At 36.6% G+C, this 23,326-nt stretch overlaps 1 protein-coding gene across 1 annotated transcript in view; it reads right to left on the bottom strand.

Annotated features, from left to right (window-relative positions):
* ELP2 (elongator acetyltransferase complex subunit 2) overlaps positions 1 to 23,326 on the bottom strand; it is a 38,647-nt gene that overhangs the window by 4,273 nt on the left and 11,048 nt on the right. The window contains exons 4-19 of the mRNA XM_004683849.2: positions 19,400 to 19,559; positions 18,714 to 18,791; positions 17,399 to 17,463; positions 16,391 to 16,457; positions 15,759 to 15,899; positions 13,570 to 13,665; positions 12,182 to 12,282; positions 11,863 to 11,994; positions 9,609 to 9,758; positions 7,834 to 8,022; positions 5,600 to 5,669; positions 4,776 to 4,871; positions 4,572 to 4,629; positions 3,374 to 3,446; positions 2,155 to 2,347; positions 703 to 824 (exon numbers count right to left, since the gene is read on the bottom strand). Coding sequence (XP_004683906.1) covers positions 703 to 824; positions 2,155 to 2,347; positions 3,374 to 3,446; positions 4,572 to 4,629; positions 4,776 to 4,871; positions 5,600 to 5,669; positions 7,834 to 8,022; positions 9,609 to 9,758; positions 11,863 to 11,994; positions 12,182 to 12,282; positions 13,570 to 13,665; positions 15,759 to 15,899; positions 16,391 to 16,457; positions 17,399 to 17,463; positions 18,714 to 18,791; positions 19,400 to 19,559 — 1,791 coding nt within the window. The remainder of the gene's footprint in view (positions 1 to 702; positions 825 to 2,154; positions 2,348 to 3,373; positions 3,447 to 4,571; positions 4,630 to 4,775; positions 4,872 to 5,599; positions 5,670 to 7,833; positions 8,023 to 9,608; positions 9,759 to 11,862; positions 11,995 to 12,181; positions 12,283 to 13,569; positions 13,666 to 15,758; positions 15,900 to 16,390; positions 16,458 to 17,398; positions 17,464 to 18,713; positions 18,792 to 19,399; positions 19,560 to 23,326) is intronic.

Raw genomic sequence — 23,326 nt, 5'->3', positions numbered from 1 at the left:
AAAAACAACACTGGTGATCTGAGAGTGTTCTGGAGGCTGACGTTTCAGTGACTCACTGATCGACTATCTGCCCATGCCAACCATCTCTGGCGGTCTGCACCATGAGTACAACTGGAGAGGGTAGAAAGGAGACATGCACCTGCCTCACTGACTGTTTTTCTATAGGGACTGCGGGAAAAGGAAAGGATAATTTAAAGAAGATGAAAACAAAGTAAAGACCAAGAGGCCAGGTAAACATTTCCTAGAGGCCAAGGGATATAGTCAAGAACCTATACTTGCTAACTCATTCCCCTCCCCCCCCAAAGTTTGGAAGAAAAACCCACCCTGCTCCCACTACTGAATGAAAAGGTAATCCTCACTCATTAGAGAGGAAGTTTAAATTCATAAAAGCATGAAAAAGAAAAGTAGAAACTATTTTCCCCCTCTCGTAGTTTCCCAGACTTGATTCACCTCATTTACTTTTTTTCCTGGTGATCATCTGATAAAGGTCATTTCTTTCATATTTGAAATTTCAGAGAACATATTTATAGAATTAACCAGATCAGAAAAGTCTGGTTTTTGTAAGCATATGAAAAACAACAATGGGGATATATAACTGCCTTTTAAAGACTGTATCACAAAGGTTCAATTATGTGCTTTTTATCTAAACATACCGGGAAAAAATATTTTATGTCTGAAAAAACATTACGTTAAAGAAATTACCTTTTTGTCACGACTCCCTGTGAAGAAATACCTGCTATCAGGACTCCAATCACAAGACCAAATTATTCGACTGTGTACAGCAGTGATTTTGTTGGTGAAGGCGAAGAGACTGAAAACTGGATCTGAAAGAAACACATATGCATACTCACTGAGATAGCTGGTGATGACTTCTTAGAAAGCTATATTTAAATGACATACATCAAGTGACTTATTAATCAATTTACATATGCTGAATTTTATTTGTAGCACCAAGCAAGGATAGGTACTTGTTTCATCACCAGAAAGCTGTGGGCATGTTATTATTTTTCTAGTAGGGAACACTTTTATACAGACATACTTTCTAATGACTGATGACAAACTTCTTCCAGACACTTAACTACAGGTTCATTTGATGGCTATGGAAGAAGCTGAAGCAATTTAACCTTAGTAAGAAACTAAATTCCATAGTAAAGCACTCTTAAATCAAGTAAAAAACAAAACACCCCTTTTTCTTGTACAATTTAAGGTAACATGTAGTCCTTACGAGACAATGTAAGGATACCATTAATTAATGGATACCCTGTTATTATCAATTTAACTAAAGGGTTATATGTTAAGAAATCTTAAGAAATCACTAGAGATGCAAAAGAAAACAGTATGTTCTAATACACATGCTCTGTGTCACTGTCCTTAGTTATTTTCCAAAATACAAGAAACTAAGAAACTAGAAATACCACAGATCAAATTACATGTAGGTTACATTAGAAGAAAATTAAAAACAGGATTAAACAAGACAAACATACTTTAAGTAATCTAGATTACATCCACTAAATAGGATATTATGAAACCAAGTCATATTATATGTCAATTGTACTTCAAATGTAAAAAAAGGAGGGGTTGTCAGACTAGGTCACTGCTACAACAACACAAACCTTTTGTTCTTTTCTCTTTTCAAAGCCAGGCTTAGAGCAGAATATAGGTAGGTGGGTTAATAGCATGCTTGGGGGTCATGTCATTCAGAGATGGATGCGAAAAGCCCTTCTCAATTATCAAAGTCATAGGAAAGGGCCAGAAAAAGATAATGAATGGCCCCTCTAATTTTTCATAATTTAATTGTATATACATTATTCCTGCCCAGAAAATCCTGGTCCTGTATATGCCATCTATCTAGTTTATGGTGACATTCTGAAACTATCCACAAAATAAAAAACATCTATATGCTATTTTTATGTTTCTTCAATGAAGCCTATAAACAATGCCATACTGACTACATAATTACCAGGTTAACCCAAAGATCACCTGCATTTAAGAGGTTGAGTCTTCCTTGGTATCTCAGAATTTTAAAATACTTTCCAACCATGAAACTACTCTTCACCCTGTTATCATTTCTACTTCTCTTATCCCACAGTTGCTCAACAGGGCCAGATGCATGTTAACTATTTCACTAATCATCTTCCCAATAATGAGTTTTACCTAATTCGGGAGAGACTGTGTCCTGTCTTTTCCACAGTGACCAGGTTCGATCTCTGGAAACAGCTAGTAAAAACTTGTCATTGGGAGAGAAGGTCATCTGTGTCACAGTCAAACTGTGGAAAACTAAATTCTGCACCTGTTTCCAGGAAGTGGTGTTCCAAAGAATGATAGCTGCATGCTCTTTCTTTGCTGCCTGCAGAACAGAGAGGAAGCGATTTAAGTAGAAATAAACTAAAAAGAAAATATTTTTTTTCAAAATATATTGCTTCTATGAGTATATTTTATATATTTTTGTGCATACAAAAAGTTTTTTGAGGAGCTATCTACTGTAAAGAGGTGTAACCTCTGAGGAGAAGCCTACAATTGTTATTGGAAAAGTAGAAACTGACATGCAATCAAAGTGTTTCAATATTTTACAAGAATACATCTGTGTATTGTTTCTGGCCAAAGTGGAGTAATAGGAGCCATGTTTACTCTCTTGCTTGGAAATACTAAAAAGACAGACAAAGCACATTAAATAATGATACTCCAAAACAGCAGTTATCTGGCAACAGAGAAGACTAATCCCTGAGACAAAATGAACCAGAGTGGAAAAAACTAAAGAACATCACTGCATTCTTCTGACAACAGTGCTAAATATAGATTTAACTAGAGTCCCTAAAGGATAAGAAAAAAATATTTTCAAAGACAGAAGCTGAAAATTTTCTACAGGTATGAGAAGAACTAAATAGCAGATTTTGAAATAATCCATAGGTTAAAACAAAAGGGAATTAGAAGTATTTTTATTTAACTGAATGAAAATGAAAGCTGCACAGCACATCAAAATTTGTGGTGTACCTCCAAAACAAAACTGAGACGGAGATTTATTGCCCTAGACAACTATATTAAAAAGAAAGCCTTGAAATAAATAATCTTTATAAACAAGAAATAGGAGATGACACCTAAGTAGAAAAAAAAAAAACATAAAAAAATTCAACGAAACAAAAATAATAAAGAAAAGCAAATAAAACTATTATTTAAGAATGAAAATGTGCACCTAAATAGATTTAAAATGCAACTGTGAGATTTTGAAGGAACAGAAGAGGTTGAGAAAGCACGGTTCAGAAAAAGTTAGGAACCATGAGGCCTTTTAAGTAGTGTTCTGCTTACATCACTATAAACTTGAAAGAACCTGATGCTCAAATAACCAGTGACCAAGTTAAATAAAAAAGTCCCCTACCTTACAAGCTGAGGCAAGCAGAGTCTTTGAATTGTTACAAGCAACACAAAATATTTCATAACCATGTCCATATCTAAAATTGAAAGAGTAAAATGCATGATGCTGTTATTAGTAAATGGATCTATGCTCATGCTACAAAATTTTAAAATGTGAAAAGATTACAAATCTCTTTTGCTAATATACAGTTCTTTTTTTTTTTTTTTTTTAAAGATTTATTTATTTGTACATACAGAAGTGGGGTACAGGCCAGAGAACTCAGGGGCGGTGAGAGGCTTCACCAGAGACAGAGTAGAGACAGAGTGGGGAGCAGAACAGGCAGATCGACGAAGTACACTGCTGAGGGGAGCAGCGGGCGGGTCAGGAGAGGTCTGCCACGCCATGTGGTCACCTCCGGGGCAGGCGGGGATCGAACTCATGCAGAGTGGCTTTAGCTTCTCAGTGCAGTGCTTTAACCCGCTGCGCCACCAGGGAGGGCCCCCTATACAGTTCTTTTAAGGAACATTACTATTTTGTCTGGGCAAATGTTTGAGGAAAAAAACAGAGAGACTGGAAAAAAATGCCAGCTACCTAGAATGATACAATTAAATCAAGCAGATTAATATACACATTTGCACCCCTAGACAGTCATTACAATAAACAATAAACTGTGGGAAGGTTTTGATCGAAAACCATAGGAGGAAAGAAAAAACATTAAAATAACAAATCTTAAGTCTATTTACAAAATTGAATATAGTATACCTCTCCACTTTTAAGACCAGTAGAAAAATCTTATATGTGTGAAGTCTGATTATGGCTCCTTATAAACAGCTACTAGATTTTTTAGGGCCTCCCCCTGGTGGCCGAGGGTTTATAAATCTCAGCATTGCCACCACTAATGTCTGAGTTTGATCCCCAGCTAGAGAATGAACCTTTATATAGCACAACAGATCTCACCTGTCTCACCCACTGCTCCCCTTAGCAGTGTATTCCAGTAGATCAGCCTGCTCTGCTCCCCACTGTCTCTGGTGAGTCCTATCACTGTTCCGCACCCCTCTCTCCCCATCCCATCTCTGTCCTATGCCCTAGTTCTGCTATGCAAAAAAGAAAAAGATCTTTAGAATAAGGAGGGAAATCTAGGTAAAAGAAAAAGAGAAAATCAAGTTGCAGGGGGGAAACCCTAAGTTAGAATTACACCAGAGTCAAGTACAGCTTAACTTACAGTTTTTGAACTTCAGGCCACAAAGTATTCTGCAGAAGATGATCCTCAGTGGGAGGTTCTACAATAAATTTATAGCATTGCAATTAGTATTATTTCTATGCAAATGAAAGTGAATTTTATAGCACTTATTTAGGTCAGAGAAGACAGATATCATCACTAAGTGTACTAGTGAGTCTATTAAACTATCTTTTGGTCATTTCTTACCAGCAAGTACAGAGGGTTGAAAGGCCACCTGGTGATACTCAATCCCAGTGTTAGTTAACAGTTGCTCTTCCTCAGAAGGCTGAGAAGCTAGATCTCCTAGTTTAAAAGAGATATACCAACATCATGAATGCAGTCACTGTTCTATCTGCCATATAAGTCCCCATAAGAAGGCCCTGGTGCTTCTTCCTGGTGGCGCAATGGGTTAAAGCACAGCACTGAGAAGCTAAAGCCACTTCCACATGAGTTCGATTCCCGCCTGCCCCGGAGGTGACCACATGGTGTGGCAGACCTCTCCTGACCCGCCCGCTGCTCCCCTCAGCAGTGTACTTAGTCCATCTGCCTGTTCTGCTCCCCACTCTGTCTCTGGTGAAGCCTCTCACCGCCCCTGAGCCTCTGGCCTGTACCCCAGCTCTGTATGAACAAATAAATAAATCTTAAAAAAAAAGTACTGGCGCTTCAAAGCAACTCTCAGCGCAGGGAAACCAGCAGTATGTGGCATGTAGCAAACCCATGTGATACCAAAGTCAAATACATTCCACTACTCTGCTAAATGTACTTTTTGAAGCACTAGTCAACTCTACACAGACTCCATTTTTCTTTGACTTAACATTTCCCAAGAGATTACTTTGTGAATACAACATATATTTCAGGGTCTTTGTGTATACAGAGTATCACAAAACTGGTGATGAAGAAAACAGACGCATATAATGAGCTCTTAAAAAAAAAAAAGAGTTGTAGTGAGTATTAGGTACACATTATACAAATGTGTAACTAGATGTTATGTACCACTATGGGTACATTTATTTTAGAGGCTAAAGCCTTACCCTGAAAGACAGCTTTATTTGATAATCCCAAAGCAGGGACAGTAGCTCCTTCTGGAAGATCACCGTCTTGCTGGAACAAAAAGTATGATAGATGAACTTGAAATGCTAAAAGTTACCATTACCTACAACAATACAAAAAACTTGACCACAAGTTTTGAGAAGTGGTTTAAGGCCACCCTGTGTGGCTCTCTACCCCTACTACTTCCACTCCCTGAACCAACAGATGCAATATTCAGCAATTACTCCCCAGCACATAGGCTCCAGACAATCGCAACTCTATCCAACCCTTAAAATCAAGTCATCCATGAGTTCAACAAAACCCTAACAGCTCAGTGGGCTTCAGAGTCTGAAAAGGAATGCTGAGTTAACACTTAGCAAAGTGTGGGTTGAAAATGGAAGACCCACTCTGGGAAGACACCACTTCCAAGAGTGTCTCGTAGGCCTAAATCCCTAGTGATGCCCCTTATTTCTTACAGTTATTTCTTATAGAGATATAGTATTAGCCTGAAACAGGTTTAAATAATTTATTATTTTATAATTCTGTAAGCATGCCATTTGAAATACTAACAAACTAGATATCTTCTGCAATTTATATCAAATTGTCTCAAGCTCCATACAAATATGAGCCATGAAAATTTAAGCCATTACTAAAACAGTTACTCAGGACATTAGAGAAACTATCCCTTATCTCAGAAACTAAAAAAAAAAAAAACAACAAAATACAGCATGGATGACATGAAGAAACATTCTCACATTCCTAGCCAAACCTCAGTATGGGAACAACACAAAGCTTTCCAGTCTACAAGATTTCTTTATCTTAGAATACAAAATTCACTGTGTACCTGGAACTAAGCTTCTCATGGAATCCTAAAACCACATTTCAATCACTAGAATTGAAGGATCTTGCAAGTGTTCCTCCACCCCTGTGCGCTACATAACAACCACAATTGAGACATCCCTTTTGATCTTGTTCCATCATCCATTATGATTAGAAACAAGCGCAGTAGAATCTTAAGTCATGACATAATCAAGAAAACCTATGGCATGTGATTTACTTTCTATTAAGTCTTTTGTCTATTTAAATCTTCTATTTTGGAGAGTGTCTGGCTCGAGACTCTAGTGCATCCTGCTCCCACACAGCATTACTTTCCAATGTTTTCATTGTTTAAAAACCTCCAAAAAGACCCCACAGTCTAAACTGGGTCAACCTCTCAAGGTCCTCCACCATTTGACTTTCCCCATCTTCATTTCTCTCTATGTACGCTTTATTCTAATCACGCTGGCCATACTGCTACTCTGTCTCCTTTCTTTTGCCTATCAAAGGTGTACTTACCTTTTCAAGCACAGGACCAAATTTATAATCCAACTACGTATGTGCACCTCTGTGTTACACAGCCATATTCCTACTTCTTGCCCTTCCTTCAAACTACTCAATAATTTCTATAGCCTATGTATTTTTATAGGTAATTCAAATTTTTCTGAAGGAAAGAAATATAGATATAAAACTACCCTTTTAAAACCCAAGTGAAGTCCCATTAAACATTCTCTCATTATTGCAGTACAGGAATTCTCTTCCTTCTATGAAATTTACTTCAGCCATCCAGATGTAGCATTTGAACACATAAATTCACTGCTTCTTACCCATAATCTATAGCTAGGTGGTAATCTCTTTGAAAATATAAACATTCCATTTTGTTTTACTATAGATAACTAACACAGTGAAATATATAGTAGTTGTACCTTAATTCAACATTACAATTCTGCCTTAAGGTGTTTGGACTAATTTGTTACAAAATTTCTAGATTTTGGCCCTCCCTGGTGGCTCAGCGGGTTAAAGCACAGCACTAAGAAGCTTAAACCACTTCTGCATGAGTTTGATCCTGCCTTGTTTGATCCACATGGCATGTCAGACCTCTCCTGACCTGTCTGCTGCTCCCCTCAACAGTGTACTTGGTCGATCTGCCTGTTCTGCTCCCCACTCTGTCTCTGGTGAATCCTCTCACCTTCCGCATCTCTGGCCTGTACCCCAGTTCTGTATGAATAAATAAATAAATCTTTAAAAAAAAAAATTCTGGATTTAATATTTAAATTTCTATGCTACATACATACGAGTTTGTCAAGCCAGTTAACAATTGATTTGATTTTCTTCCTATCCAAATGCTTCATTTATAGACTTGACACTTTTTTTTAATGAAGTGACTAGATTTAATCAAAACATTTAGAGGGATACTCACATTACACAGCACATCATTCAGTGACTGGCTTGTAATGGCACAAAAATTTTCCACAAAATTCCGGGGTGCAGAAAATACTCGAAGAACTTTTTCATCTGCTCCAGATACAAACTGAAACCGATTTATCATTGCCAAGCATTTCAGATCATATCCATGTATCTGAGGCCTTGCAATTTCATGCCAAGTCACCTAGATATTAAAACAGGATAAACAAAAATAAATACTCATTTCAAAACCCAATTTTCTTTTCAACAAGCAAAATATGACACAAAATTGCTATACCATAGAAATACACCATGGGGCAGTCATCCACATTGTATTTGTTAACAGTCAATCCCTTTATTTGTATTCTCTTGTACAGATGTACTAAACCTATTGATCCATTTCACTTGTTGACAGACATTTGGTTTGTTTCCAGTTTTTGGCTTTCACTTGAAAAGCTGTTAGAAGCATTTGTGTACAAATCTGTCCATAGATATCTGCTTCTACCTCTTGAGTAAGTATTACTGATGAACAGAATGGCTGGGTGATTTGGTAGATCTAAATTTTTAAGAAATTGCCAAACTATTTCCAAAGTGGGTACACATTTTACAATCTCACCAGCAGTGTACGAGAGTTCCAAATGCCTATATATTCTCACCAACTCTTGGTAGTCAGTCTTTTTAACTTCAATCATTTAACAGGTGTGCACTGGCATTTCACCATAACTTTCTTCAACATTTCCCTAATGACTAATGATGTGGATAATCTTTTCCTGTTCTTATTTTTCATCTATACATCTTTTCTGGAAACATCTATTCAAGTCTTTCGCCCAATTTCTTTTTAATAGTATTGCTTGTTTTCTTAAATTGTGAGCTTTAAAAAATTCTTTATATATTCTGGAATACAGGTCTGTTTTCAGATATGTGCTTTGTAGAATACCTTTCTCTCAGCTTGTGTCTCTTTATTTTTCTAAGTCCTACAAAGAGTAGCAATTGCACATTTTCTAATTTTTCTAATGGGTCAAGAACTACTGAGCCACATCAGTAACAAATCACAGAAAATAACTTCATATCATTTGCCTTGTTTTCTAGCAAACTACAATGGTATTCCCAATGTCCTCAACAATATTCATTTGATTTTATCACATGCTACCCAAGTAGTAATATTAATAGCAAACTTCACTAGCTGTCATGGACTAACTCAAAGTTAATTCCATAAATTTTTATCAGAAATTGGAACTTAGTATACTGACTTTCTCTACCACACAGCAGTTCAAGGCTTACCACTGACCAAGCTTTGCTGCAATTTTTTGGGTCAAAATTAAAAAGTTTCTTGAACAAGAACTGCCCTTAACCACTATTATCTAACATTGTATGACCATACACATTAGTTTTTATTTGACAAGGACTTGACAGTACTTTCCAATAAGTTATACCAAACATGATAAGGTAATATAGAATTTTCATGTGAAACTGAAGTAAATACATTTTGATAACAATTAACAACTGAATTATTGCTTGAATTATCAAGAATATAAATTTAAGTTATCAAGGAAATGCCAAACTGTTTTCTGGAGTGCTGTACCATTTTGCAATGCCACCTGTGATGAATGAAAGTTGTTTGCTCTGTATACTTACCACCACTTGTGACTGCCACTATTTTTTACTTCAGTTATTTTAGAGGATATGAGTGGTATTTCCTCATGGTTTTAATTTTAATTTCCCTAGCACCTAACAATATCCTCATGGAAGTTTTCTGAAGTAGATTAGTCAAGTAGGAAGGCAAGATCTTACCTGTGATTGGCCTTTTCTCTTCCATGGAGCAAAAAGTCGAGTTGTCTGGTCAGTACCAACAGTAATGATAAATTCTCCTTCTGGATCCCATATTAGATCTTGGACACCATCAAAGTGTCCTGAAATGACAATCTCTGGAGTCCACTCTCTCTGCAATGAAAGTTCTCATTACACATCAAAATAATCAAAAGCTACCAACATTCAAAGTAAAGTCTGATAATGTCCTCAAAGAACTAAGACCTACTAATGCAAAAGACTACAGTGCCAGCAGGCCTCCCTTGGTGACATAAAGTTAAGTCTCAGCTATCACCACTAAGGCCTAAGTTGGATCCCCACCAGGGAGCTGACCCACATATGGCACAACAGACCTCTCCTGTCTTACCCCTGCTCCCTTAGCAGTTAATTTCAGTGATCTGCCTATTCTGCTCCCCACTCTTTCTGGTGGATTTCTCACCCCCCACACCTCTGTCCTACACTCCAGTCCTTCTGTAAACAAACAAACAAACAAACAGACTAGAGTCTAAGCTTTTATAGCTAAAAGTCTAACAAATATGGTTGGTGATCAAGTCAAGTTGCATTAATTTCTGGTCAAAATAAAAGGCTGTGCAAAGAAAGAGACTATTAAGTCTCTCTGTGACATAAGAACAGATTCTAAAGTTAGTACTAGTGGGAGCTTCTGAAAAGTTCTGAACAAAAGGTATGAGTTTGGGAATATTAGTAGTTTTCCACTGTAGCAGTCCTAAAGGGCAGTATTTGATTTTTAAAAATCAGTCTAAACTGTAACAAAAGTCTCATTGTGGTGTAGGATGTTGACAGTGGAGGAGGCTGTGTGTATTTGTTCCAGGGAGTGGAGGCAGGATATATGGGAACTCTACTTTCTGTTCAATTTTTGTTAAATCTAAAACTACTCTTTAAAAAGCTACTTAAAAAAAAAGCACTGAATAGTTGGTAAGTAACTATTATAGATTTGAACTTAAAGTGTAAGTCAAGTACAGTAAAATTGTGTTTTCTGGTTTTAGTTCTGCATTACTTGTGACACTTTCTTCTAAGGAGGTCCCTCAAAGACCAGCTGAAACTCAGCTTAGGGGCACCACGAGTTAAGAATAAAATTTAATTTATCATAAAAAATATTTATTTTTTAAGTGTCAGAGCTGATGATTTCCAGATTCATTTCAGAGTAGAAATCTTGGTGGTCAACTCCAAATGGATGAAACAAGGGAAAGAGTAAATCAACCCAAGTACTGAAAAACTAATTCTCATAGGTAAGACACTATTGAAAAGACTACAAACTAAGGTTATACAAACCCATGCCTGTTATTTTATAAAGACCTCACATCTCTATTTAGACTTTGCTCACTCACTTTCCTGACTGTTCATATTTCTTTCAATCATTTAAAATAATATTCAGCAAGTTTTAGGATATATTTTTCATACTGTATGTATATTAACTCATTTTAACACCATAAAAATCTTAAGAGTATATGCTATTATTATCTGACTTTAAAGAACTTGGGACACAGTAGATAATATCCTCAAAGACATGTAGATAATAAGACACTACGGCCAGGGTATGTGCTCTTAGCCTACTTATACCTGCTCTTTCATTTCCCCAAACCCAGAGAAACAGACTCTAAGCAAATTAGAAAGTAAGAAATAAAATACTGCCCGAGATATAGCTACTACACAACTAGAGAAAGATTATCTCTCTTTGAGAACAGACTGAATACTAAAAGAAAGTCCTAAAAGAGCTCAGTATTTGGAGGGTGACTTAGAATTGCACATACCAACAAGTCCCAAAGAAAATCAATATATTCAGTCATAACATAACAGGGGCTTTGAATGCCCTTTCACCAGCTAATCGTTCAATAATTATCTAATGAGCAACTAGCTGTTCAACAAGAAAATATCAAATCATGTTATCTTTTTAAGTAAACAGGAACATTTACATCTTAGAGAAATTCCTATCAAAATCTTATAAGTGGCAGTTTAAAGATGTACCTAGGTTACTTATATGCAAATTTCTGCACCTCTCTAACACTGAACAAAAGAATATACATTTTTTGAAAAGCAAGAGTTTCTTGTCCAGTACTTAACTACAAGATAACATCTACAAAAAGAAGTGATGTCAACCGGATTTCAAGGCCTCGACTATGGTTTTGCAGTGTTTTAAGTAGAACAACTCTATTTGCCTAGATTTCACTTAGGATTCAATCTATCTGATTAGGAACTTTTCATCTGAAATTTACTTTCTTACTGAATTAGCTGCGTTCTGTTTCCAAAGGTGCAATGCTCCATGGAAAGCATGAGCGACGATCATGGAGCCATCTTCATTGAACTGGCAATCATAAAATCCCAGAGTATTTCCACCTACTTCGCCTACGCGAACCTATACAAAAGAACAATTCTTAATAGTCCACATTTCTGAAAACAGAAACCACTTATTTCAGAGACCATGTTTTTATCTCTTCATCAAACAAAAAATTAAAAATTGCAGGTCTAGGGATAGAGACTTGGAATTTAACTGTTCAGATTATAAAACCCAGTTTTTATTCCTCAAATATCCTCCTTTTTACCTGTTCTAGCCAAACTCCCGACTCCTCATCTGGGGCCCAAAGAATCATGGTTTTATCCATTGAAGCAGACAACAATCTCACTGGCTGCTGTCGGATGCCATCTAAAGAATAAAAACTGATGCCTTAGGTGATCAACAGCATCATTGTGTAAACACACAGAAGTACTTTAAGAACATTCAGTACAGCACTGTTAATAATAGCAAAATCTTGGAAACATAATGGTCCACCTTTAGAACAGATATACAAGTTGCACACTGAGACAATAGTATCTTATACTGCAGTACAAGTAAGCTAGAGCTACATATATCAACATGATCATACCTGCAAAAGAAGATAAGCTAAAAAGGCAAGGTTTAAGAAGATATATACATTGACTGCAAACTTCATATTACAAAAATACCATTGACGGCTATAAAACTGTGTTTGTGTTTATGGCTACAAAACTATAAAACCATGCATGCAAATGATATGCAATGAGTTCAGTACTGTAGTTATCTCAAGGGAAGGGTAGAGGAGAAAGTAATTTGGGAGAACACACAGGGGTCCCTAATATCAATAATATCTAATTTATTTTCTCCAAACCTACACTAAATATGGCATAATACAGAAGCTGCTGCAACAACACAGGATTAAACACCACAGATCCACTTATAAACATAATTTCCTATAAACTGGCATGTAAACTTACAGTAACAAGTACAGTATGGTACTATGATTTTCTTAACATTTTCCTTTTTCTAGCTTACTTTATTGTAAGAAGCAGTATATAACATATACAACACATAAAATAAGTATTACTAGACTTTTTAATCCGTAAGATTTCTGATTGGTATTTAAATTGTGTAAATACTAACATGAATTACACACAGATTTTTGACAGCCTAGGAGCTAGTGCACCTCATCCCTGCATTGTTCAAGGGCCAGCTATCTAGTAAAAACAGAAAGATGGTTACCTGAGCATGAATTATTGCTATTCCCCATTCCTGTCTTGGGGACCAGGCTGGGGATAGGATATTCGATTGCAGCTTGTTCTCTCTATTCCCCAGCACCAGCCTGAGTAAGCACAGAACTGCCCTGCCATAAATGAGCATTAAGGCAAAAGAGAAAGAAATATAAAAGTCTTTTATGTTTTCATAAATCCATTGCTATGAATTGCCATGTCTGTATTAGCAAGGGTTTTAAAAGTCAGTTTCTCTTAAATTATGGTTTTCCCACTCTGAAGTGCACTTTTCAATGGTCTGAAAATCCAGCAAAATACTTTTTGCCAACTTGGAAATGTCTTAAGATTTGAGATTTCTAATCACATTCAACTCTTCCATTTCATGTGGTCAGTTTAAAATTTTCTATGTGGATTTATATAAAATAAGATTATGTGTTTTTCTTCCTACCTTTGTAAAATGAAGGTTGCCAATGAACTGCATTTACCCAGTTTTCATGACCAGCCAACACAGTCTCCAGAGTAACTGCAAATTCTATTTTAATACCTAGAACAAAAGCATTAGAGAAATATTTCCTCAAAAGTCTTCTAAAAAAGAACATTTTTGTGACACTGATTCAAAAGGTCACCTGCACCCCCATGTTCACTGCCGCTTTATTTACAATAAGAAAGACATAGAATCAACCCATGTGCTCAAAAGTAGATGACTGGATTAAAAAGATGTGGTACATATACACAATGGAATATTACTCAGCAATCAAAAAAGAAAAACATACCTTTTACAGCAACAGGATGGAGCTAGAAGGGATCATGCTTAGTGAAATAAGCCAGAAAGAAAAAGAAAAATACCAGATGGTTTCACTCATAGCAGGAGCATAAAGGACCAGGAGAAAAAATAATAATGAACAACTATATACTAGAGACATTTTACAGAGTTGGAGTAGAGAATGGGATCAAATATGGGGGTGGGGAGAAGTCCATTGGACTATGGTGATGGCATACGGGTGATGGAAAGCCCATGGGAATTATAGTTGAGATGGAAAAAGGTACAAAAAGATGGAAAATAAACTACTATATTATTTTTAAAAATAAAAGAATATTTTTGTAATTAATTCAGTTTGCAATTATGTCCCCATACCCCCAAATTTGAATATGATCTAGATTCAATTAATAAATATGGATTTTAGGGCCCTCCTTGGTGGGGCAGCAAGTTAAAGCACAGCACTATGAAGTATCGCAGCTACTGCAGCATGAGTTCAATTCCCAGCCAGGGAGGTGACAGACATCACCTGACCCACCCATCGCTCCCTTCAGCAATGTATTTCAGTCCATTTGCCTGTTCTGGTACCCACTGTATCTGATGAATCCTCTCATCCCCTGCACCTCTGGCCTGTACCCCAGTTCTATATGCATAAATAAATAAAATCTTTAAAAAAAACAAACATAGACTCAAATTTCATTTACCTCAACTTTTACTGTTCAAAGATTACAAGAGAAAAAATGCTCTAAAGATCTGTAATCTTGTTCTTTAACTGATTATAAATAAATATTAAGCAATGTATTTTACTTTTAAATTTTTAAAAATACCACTTTTATACTGAAATTAAAAAGCAGACATGTCTGTCTGGCCTTCTTGATATTCTCACTGGTCATTAGAGTACAACAGCTTAAATACCATTTAAAATTTTTAAAATAAATGCAGAAGTAAAGGATGTCAAATCAGTATTGTGACCTTTCAAACAAAATAATTAATGAAAATATCAAAAAAGGTCATACTTAGAAATAACTACTTATAAAATGCTAGTTACAGTATTTCTTGGTTCCCCATGAAATCTGTATTAACTAAAGTTTAAACTCTGATGGATTTTGTAATCAAGACAAGTAATGGCAAAGTATATGTGTAGGTGAAGAATACTTGCCACAGAGGAACTTTATAATTTGGATACAGCTCATAAGTATTTCCTTTAGGATTATGCTAAGCAAGTAAGTAAGTCAGAAGGAAAAATAGAACTATCAGATGATTTTACTTATATGTGTAATATAGAAAAACCAAAGGGTCAGGAAAAACTTGCAAAATGACCACTGATTTGACACATAAGGCAGGGAATGGGGAGGGGCCGAGACGTGAGGATCACAGTGATGGTAGGAGAACCATGGGAACCACACAAGGCGGGAAACATCAAGGACTATCCAAAATCAACAAATTAACTTTAAAAATTTTTCCTTCAAATACACATTACAGGGTCTACCACGGCAGAGTACTGTTCTGAGATCAGACAGTAAAAAAAGTCAGAGTAATATATAGGGATTTTGCTTGTCTCCTATGAATGTTCTCCAACAAAGGAACGAATAACCCACATAAGTCCTTTGGACTTTATTTGCTCATTCTTATTTTCTTTAGATGTTCCTATGCTAAATTTAATATTTACAAACTAATTTGACTAATCTTTTTGAGCAATTAAAAAATCCATCTCACCCTAACCTAATAATTAAAAAAGAAAAAGGAAAAGCACAGTATTAGTTTTGGATAGGAATCTTATACTTTGAAAAACTAATCCATATACAGATAAGGGATGAACTAGATGAACAAGTGAGGAGACCTGAGTATTGTTATACTAAATATTTTCACTCTTTACTCACTTTCATTTTCTGTAGTAAAAGTATTTTCCTTCAGTCTTATATTATCATCATCTTGAGTCTCTAGCGATGTTGTCTTTATATACAACTTCCATATTCGTATTAGGCAATCTTGTGAACAGCTTGCTAGGAAAAGATCTTTACCTAATTAAAAACAAATTTTATTGTTTCTAAAAATTACACTCAAATTCAAATAGGCTTTTTTTTTCCCCCTCTACAATATGCACATTTCTAGAAATCCTGAAAAAATTAAGACTTTCCTTCCTTACCCTCCATTCAGTTGACCTATATTCATGTTTAATAACAATGCTAATAAATGACTACAACATGTGGTAATCTTATATTGAGATTACTACGTTTTATGAAGAACTTTTCAAGAATATTTGCAAGTGGAATAATCAGTTAGAGTGCTATTTTGAACATCAACTTGTTTCACCCTCTACTACCCAATTAGTACTAAATAAAAGGATAAAGACAACCCTTTTCTAGCTGGAACAGCTAAAATAAATAAATAAGTAAATAAAATAAATAAATAAATAATAGATAGATCGATAGATAGATAAAAGAATTTGCTTTCTTGCAAGTTATATGTATTTATCCCCATGATATATATTTCAGTAAAAATTCATACTGACCAAAGGTTGCCCATTCCACACCTCTTATCCAATCCTCATGTCCACAGAGAACAAGAGCTTTCTGAAACTAGTAAGATAAAAATCAGCAGGTTTATGTAAAAATTAATATTTTTATGTATATCAGTAATTTCATTTGGTCTGATTCAGTCCTATTGCATTTTTTATTTTTATTTTTATTTTTTACAACTAGGGATATTATGTGATTAGACAAAACACAGCTCTCATCTGGGAATAAAAAAATCTTAAATCTCTAAATAATCTGAGTAATGCAGCATAGGTAATATGATATCTACAGAATTCAAATACTCAAAAGTCTTCATTTAGACAAACACTTCCAGGTGATGGTTTAAGACAGGCACAATATATACTTCATTTGAAATTTTAAGGAAAAAACATAATGCTATATATGTCATGTGAATGTTTTTAAAGACTTTTTATGCATACGAAAACTGGGTGTAGGCCAGAGGTGTGGGGGTTGGGGGTGTGAGAGGACTCACCAGAGACGGAGTGGGGAGCAGGGCAGAGCTGGCAGATCCACTGCAATAGACTGCTGAGGGGAGCAGCAGGCAAGTCAGGAGAGGTCTGCTGTGCCACATCCCCAGGGCAGAGGCTGGTGATAACTTGATAGCACTCAGACTTTAACCCCAGTGCCACCAGGGAGGCCCACTTCATTTGAATTTTTTAAAAATAGTATAATAGTATATTTTTACATCATTTTGTGCCTTTTTCCATCTCAGTTGTAATCCCCTGTCACTTGAAATTTTAAGGAAGCATTTTCCTTCTTTCCTTTCACACCTGACAACTCTGGCCTGCTGGCTAAGGCAGCAGTTATTTGGTGTTCAAAGAGAGAGTGGAAAATCATCTAAGACTACTGCAAGATTCTCCTACTGGATTATTTTGATATAGGTTTAGAACATCCCCAAAGTTCTATAATATGGAAACAGTCTGTATTACATATGTGATTAAACAGAACATAATTCTAGTCTCTTAATAAGCATCATTAATTACCTGATCATTCTGTTGAACAAATAAGTGAATTTTGCAGTCATCATCACCACATGCTAATATTGGTACTGGAGGAGAAAAAAGAGGCTCCACTGTAAATACTCCATCATATAATTACCATCTATGCTGGATTCTAAGTTCTAGGTAAAGAAACTTGATTAGTTCCCATATCACCAAACAAATAAACTGAAAGTACTCAATAAATGTCCACAGGGATAAAATGAAAACACTAAAATGTTCTAATAAATGGTTACTTGGCAAAGAATTAGTATTACTGAACTGAGAGTCCAGGCATCCATTCTGTGTCACTGAAGACCGATGGACAGAAAGAAAGTGAAGAGCAAGCACTGTATGTCAGTGTTCAGTTAGAACACTAGAAAAGTTGTCAGTCCAACTGGATAATAAAATGGAAGCGCTATTATGTGTCTAGCATCATGGCTATTGAATAAATACTTTAAGGCTATGTTTGTTACTTTGAGGATCTTACATTTTGTTTCAGAATTCTATAGTAAAATACAATTGATAAAGAAATTAAGAGACCAAAATAAAAGAGCAAGTAATCAAAAAGCTATGGAAAGTACAACTGTAAAATTAGTATAGTTTAAATCAACTAAAAAATTTTTCAAAAAATTCCAGTCACTCAGCCACAGTGAAGGTGGGAAGAAATTCTACATTATAAAGCAAGAACGTGTGTAGTTCCTCCTCTCAGAGACCCTCACATGAAGCAGAGTACCACATGAGATCATGCAGTCACTGTTCCCATTGCTGAGGATAATAGAGGCTGGTAGCTTCCAAGCCCTGCTCTCTCTCTGAGGTCTGTCCTCCCAGTAATTAAGGAAATAAAGAGACTGACACACACTGGCCATCATCTTTGCACAGGATAATCAAAGACAGGTTTCACTCACATTAAATGTTTCAGCAAAGAGGAAACTTTTTTCTGCTGGAAAATTTTAAGTGGTCTTGAGCAAATGGTCATATAGGAGGTGAAGGGGCTGTCATCTTGAGAGAAAAGCTGACATGGTCTGTCTTCAGTACTCTTGAGACTTATCCCAGACCATCACCTTCTATAGAGCTAGATAACTTGACAATGCAGTTGATAAACAGCAGTATCAATCCTGACTGCATATTGATTCACTCAAATTTAATACTTTCTTTTAATTTTGTTGAATGCTCAAGTCATTTGAATATTAAAACCAAAAGTACGGTATTCATATTTTAACTTGTTTCATACAAATATTCAGAAACAAACTGAGACCCAAAATGTTTCTCAAGAGGTTCTGATCATTCTCTTTTAACATATATTTAGCAGGATACTCACCATCAGTATCAGACAAAAAAGACAAGCAAAGAGTCAGCGTGACTCCATCTCCAAAGTTCAAAGTCTGCAGGCATGTCACTAAGAAATAATTAAAAATACATGAACACCTGAGTTTATCAACTTAGAAAGGCTGGCTTTTCTAGGCCAGGCTTTTATGTCAGCAGAGAAGTCAGTCCTGAGCCACCAGTCACCATATGAATTGAAATCACCAACTTTTAATAAAGTTACATATGACAAAAGAACTTAAAGGTCTATTAAGAATTTGCATTAACAGTATACTAAAGAGAAAATCTGAACAAAACATTCAGAATTAAAGTATTTTAAAAACTATTTCAAAAACTGAAAAAGTTGTTGTTGATGACTATGCCATCATTTTTTTGGATTGTCTCTCCCCCCCCCCACCATTTTTAAAGATTTCTTTATTCATACAGAACTGGAGTACAAGACAGAGGTGCAGGGGTAGTTACAAGATTCACCAGAGCAGAGTGGGGAACAGAACAGGCAGATCGACAAAGGACACTGCTAAGGGGAGCAGCAGGCGGGTCAGGAGAGGTCTGCCACGCCGTGTGGGTCACCTCCAGGGCCAGGGAACCAACTTGCAATGAAGTGGCTGCTGCTAGCTTGCAGTGCTGGTCCTAACCTGTTGCGCCAGGGAGGGCCCTGGATTATAACACTGCTAAACCTACCTTCAGATCCCTTTTTAGACCAGACTCTAACAGTAGAATCCGAAGCTGCAGAAACTATCAGTGTGTGGAATGCAGCAGCATCTGATGCCCTCCTCTGGTAAACAGCATGAACTGCATTAACAGGTCCTTCATGGCCATGAAGACAGACGGATTTTAGAAGCTAAATCAGAAAGGACATAAATATAAAAAGAAATTATCACTTTATTTAACTGAAATTCTAGAACTAAAGGTACTAAAAACAATGCATGATCCTGAAACAGATCCTCTCAATTGAGAATGTAAACTTTTAAGAAGTTTGTCTAACCACATTATAACACATAAAATACACATACCCTCTGAAGGACAATTTCACATCTAAGAATCTATATTGAGGAGATAACGGCACTAACCTAACACATATCGTCATCACTCTTTTTTTTTTTTTAATAGCAAAAAGTTGTAATCATAAGAATTATTAGGGAACTGATTAAGTAAAGTACTACAGATCTATACTATCATTTAAAAAATGGTAAACATGGCCCTCCCTGGTGGCGCAGCGGGTTAAAGCACAGCACTGAGAATCCAAACTTACTTCCGCATGAGTTCAATTCCCGCCTGCCCTGGAGGTGACCACATGGCGTGGCAGACCTCTCCTGGCCCGCCAGCTGCTCCCCTCAGCAGTATACTTCACTGATCTGCCTGTTCTACTTCCCACTCTGTCTCTGGTGAAGCCTCTGGCCGCCCCTGAGCCTCTGGTGTGTACCCCAGTTCTGTAGGCACAAATAAATCTTTAAAAAAAAAAAAAAAGGTAAAAAGGTAATATGCTTATTATCATGAAAAGTCTTCCGTCTTCCATGACATTGACCTTTTTGATGAATATAGGCCAGTTTTGTGGAATGCTCTCCCTTTTGGATCTCACATTTCTTTGTGAGCAGATGAAGAGTATAGACTTGGACATCATTACTACCTAAGTGCCTCACATCAGAAGCACACGATGTAGTTTGTTACAGTTTTTAGTCCAGTAAATCTTGGTGTTACAGTAAATATAGTGTCTGAGAGGTCTTCTTTGGCTGTAAAGTTAAAAAAGGTAGGGATGGAGGGATAATATGTGATATATGTTTGGACTGAGCAAATATTGCTATCAAATTTTCTGAAGTAATTTAACAGACATTCATAGTACCTGCCTGAATCAAATATAGGTTCCAAATAGGAAAATGGCAAATAGAACCGAGAAATCCCATTTACTTATCAAATCTATATGCGAGTCATACAAGATTAATACAGGTGGTATTTTTGCTAATTTGAGTCTATCCTTTGTTAATTCCAAATGTATGAGGTTCCTTCACTTCCTTTGATAGGTATCATTTGTAAACTGTTAACTGATGACTTAGTTATGTCCTTTACATGACTCCTCAGTGGTTGCCCAATTTATTTACACAGAACTCTGCCACTGCCAAGGTAATCATTAGTCACATATAGGGTCTCTATGCTAATTTCCTTTAATCACTAACCTTTGGCTTTTTTGAAAAACACTTTCAAAGGTACAATAAAATCGTTTTTTACTTTTCACTGAGAGAGAACTTTAGTTAACAACATTGTATAGATTCCAGGAGTACATTTTCTCATTTCAGCAACTGTGTACTTCTCACCACACCCACCACCAGTAAAATCTTTTATGTTTAATTATATACATGACTAGAGACCTGAAACAATGTTCATCAGAATGTTAACTCTACTGAGATTTTATAAAGTTTTTCTTTTTTATATTTTTCTGTAATTTTTTACATGAGTTTTATCACCATCCACCTCCCCCCAAATTAAAGCTATTGAAACTACTCATTTCTCATATTTTAGGAGGAGTTCCATTTCAACCACCACAGAATTTTTAAAAACTCAAACAAATCTCTCAAGTTCATTAGCTTTTTAAAAACTGCTCCCTGTTCAGAGACTCAAACCTCTCATTATACCAGCTTAGAAATATTTCCTTTTATCAGAAGCCAAAATGTGTTAAGCTCCTGTGTGCACAGAAAATACATATGGGAAGGAACCTGTAAAGTCTTGAAGGTTATGATGAATGGCACCATCCCCTAAGTCCTTATTCTCTTCATCTCTTTTATGCATTTCATCCTACTATTCTCCCTCTCCATGTTTGGCCTCACATTCTTCACTCTGGTCCCTTCTCCTAAGTTTGTTGTCTGTCATCAGACACTGACTTAGCCTGTAGTCTCTCTACTGAAGCAGCAGCTCTGGGCAGCCCTAAGGAAAAGTCTTGCAACTCAAAGTGGCTCCAAAATGCCTATTTCCACACCTGCCCTCTCTCTCTGAGGGCAAGTCTAGACATCAACAATTCAAATGGCATAATTTCAAATGAATCCCATGTCTTCCTTCATATTTGCCAACTTTCCTTCTCCCAGGGCTATCTCAACCACTATTTATCTGTCACTCACCTACCAACCAGTTCCCTGCTCCTCCAATATCTAGTCAATGAGAAAATCATTTTGAGAATACATTCCATATCTCCTCTTTCACATTTTTTCCTATTCTGATTTGATACACTGCAGTCAGATTAATCCTCTTACCCTGACATTCATATTCCTTAGCTCAGAGATCATCAATGACTCGCAGATGCCTGCTTATAAAGAGCAAACTCTTGATATTCAAATTCTCACCTGCTCTTCTCTTAAACTCTGTTCCTCAAAGTTACAAAGGAAAAGAGATTTTAGAAGTTCAGAAAGGAAATACATCTGGGGCATTCTAGTTAAATAAGATATGCAGGTTTATGGCCCTCCCTGGTGGCGCAGCGGGTTAAAGCACAGCACTGACAAGCTAAAGCCACGTCCGCATGAGTTCGATCCCCACCTGCCCCAGAGGTGACCACATGGCGCGGCAGACCTCTCCTGACCCGTCCGCTGCTCCCCTCAACAGTGTACTTCGTCGATCTGCCTGTTCTGCTCTCCACTCTGTCTCTGGTGAAGCCCCTGAGCCTCTGGCCTGTACCCCAGTTCTGTATGTACAAAGAAAATTTTTTTAAAAATCTTAAAAAAAATAAAAAAGATATGCAGGTTTATCCATTTCAGAACTTTTCAAAGCCTTCAGTATACCTCATATGCAATAGGATTATCTAAGACAGGTATCTGATATACAGTATTTTTCCAAGCTTAACTTATCACAGCTTGCTTTCTCGTGAAACTTAAGAACTGAATGATTCTTTGAGCATACTTTTAAAAGCCCTGCCCATTTTAGGCTTTTATTAAAACCGGACATTCAGGGCCCTCCCTGGTGGCGCAATGGGTTAAGGCACTGCATTATGAAGCTCTCAGAAGCCACTGCAGCACAAGTTCAACCCCCCACCAGGGAGCTGACCCAAATGGCATGGCAGACCTCTCCTGACCAGCCCCTGCTCCCCTCAGCAGTGTATTTCAGTACATCTGCCTGTTCTGCTCCCCACTCTGTCTCTGGTGAATCTTCTCACCCACCACACCTCTGGCCTATACCTCAGTTCTGTAAGCATAAATAAATAAATCTTAAAAAAAAAAAAAAAACTGGACATTCATCTAGTTCTAGCATAGGCGGTCTCTTTCTTATCTGAACTTTTATTCATGCCATTTTCTTATGAGGAATTCTTATTCCTTTCATTCTTCACAAAGAAAACCTTCTTTCTTCATAAAGAAAGGCGACCTCTGAAATTTCTTCTCATCTCTCAAAAAGTACCAAAGTTGTAGTAGGGCAAGTTAAGAGCATCTACCTACTCATTCTTGTACTTCACATGCTTTTTGCCTTCAAAATCATGTTCATAAATAGAATTATATGTAATCTATATGTTGTGCATGGCAGATGTTCAAATATTTAATGCAATAACTTTTCACTTTTAATCTTTATTTATCAGCAGAAATACCTAAATGTCTATCAAAAGAAGTTCATCCAGGGCCCTTCCTGGTGGCACAGTGG

The sequence above is a fragment of the Condylura cristata genome, unplaced genomic scaffold, assembly GCF_000260355.1.
Source record: "Condylura cristata isolate star-nosed mole 26May11 unplaced genomic scaffold, ConCri1.0 scaffold00016, whole genome shotgun sequence".
Classification (NCBI taxonomy): domain Eukaryota; kingdom Metazoa; phylum Chordata; class Mammalia; order Eulipotyphla; family Talpidae; genus Condylura; species Condylura cristata.
Note: the sequence above shows the minus strand (reverse complement) of the source record. Positions and strands in the feature narration are given on the sequence as shown.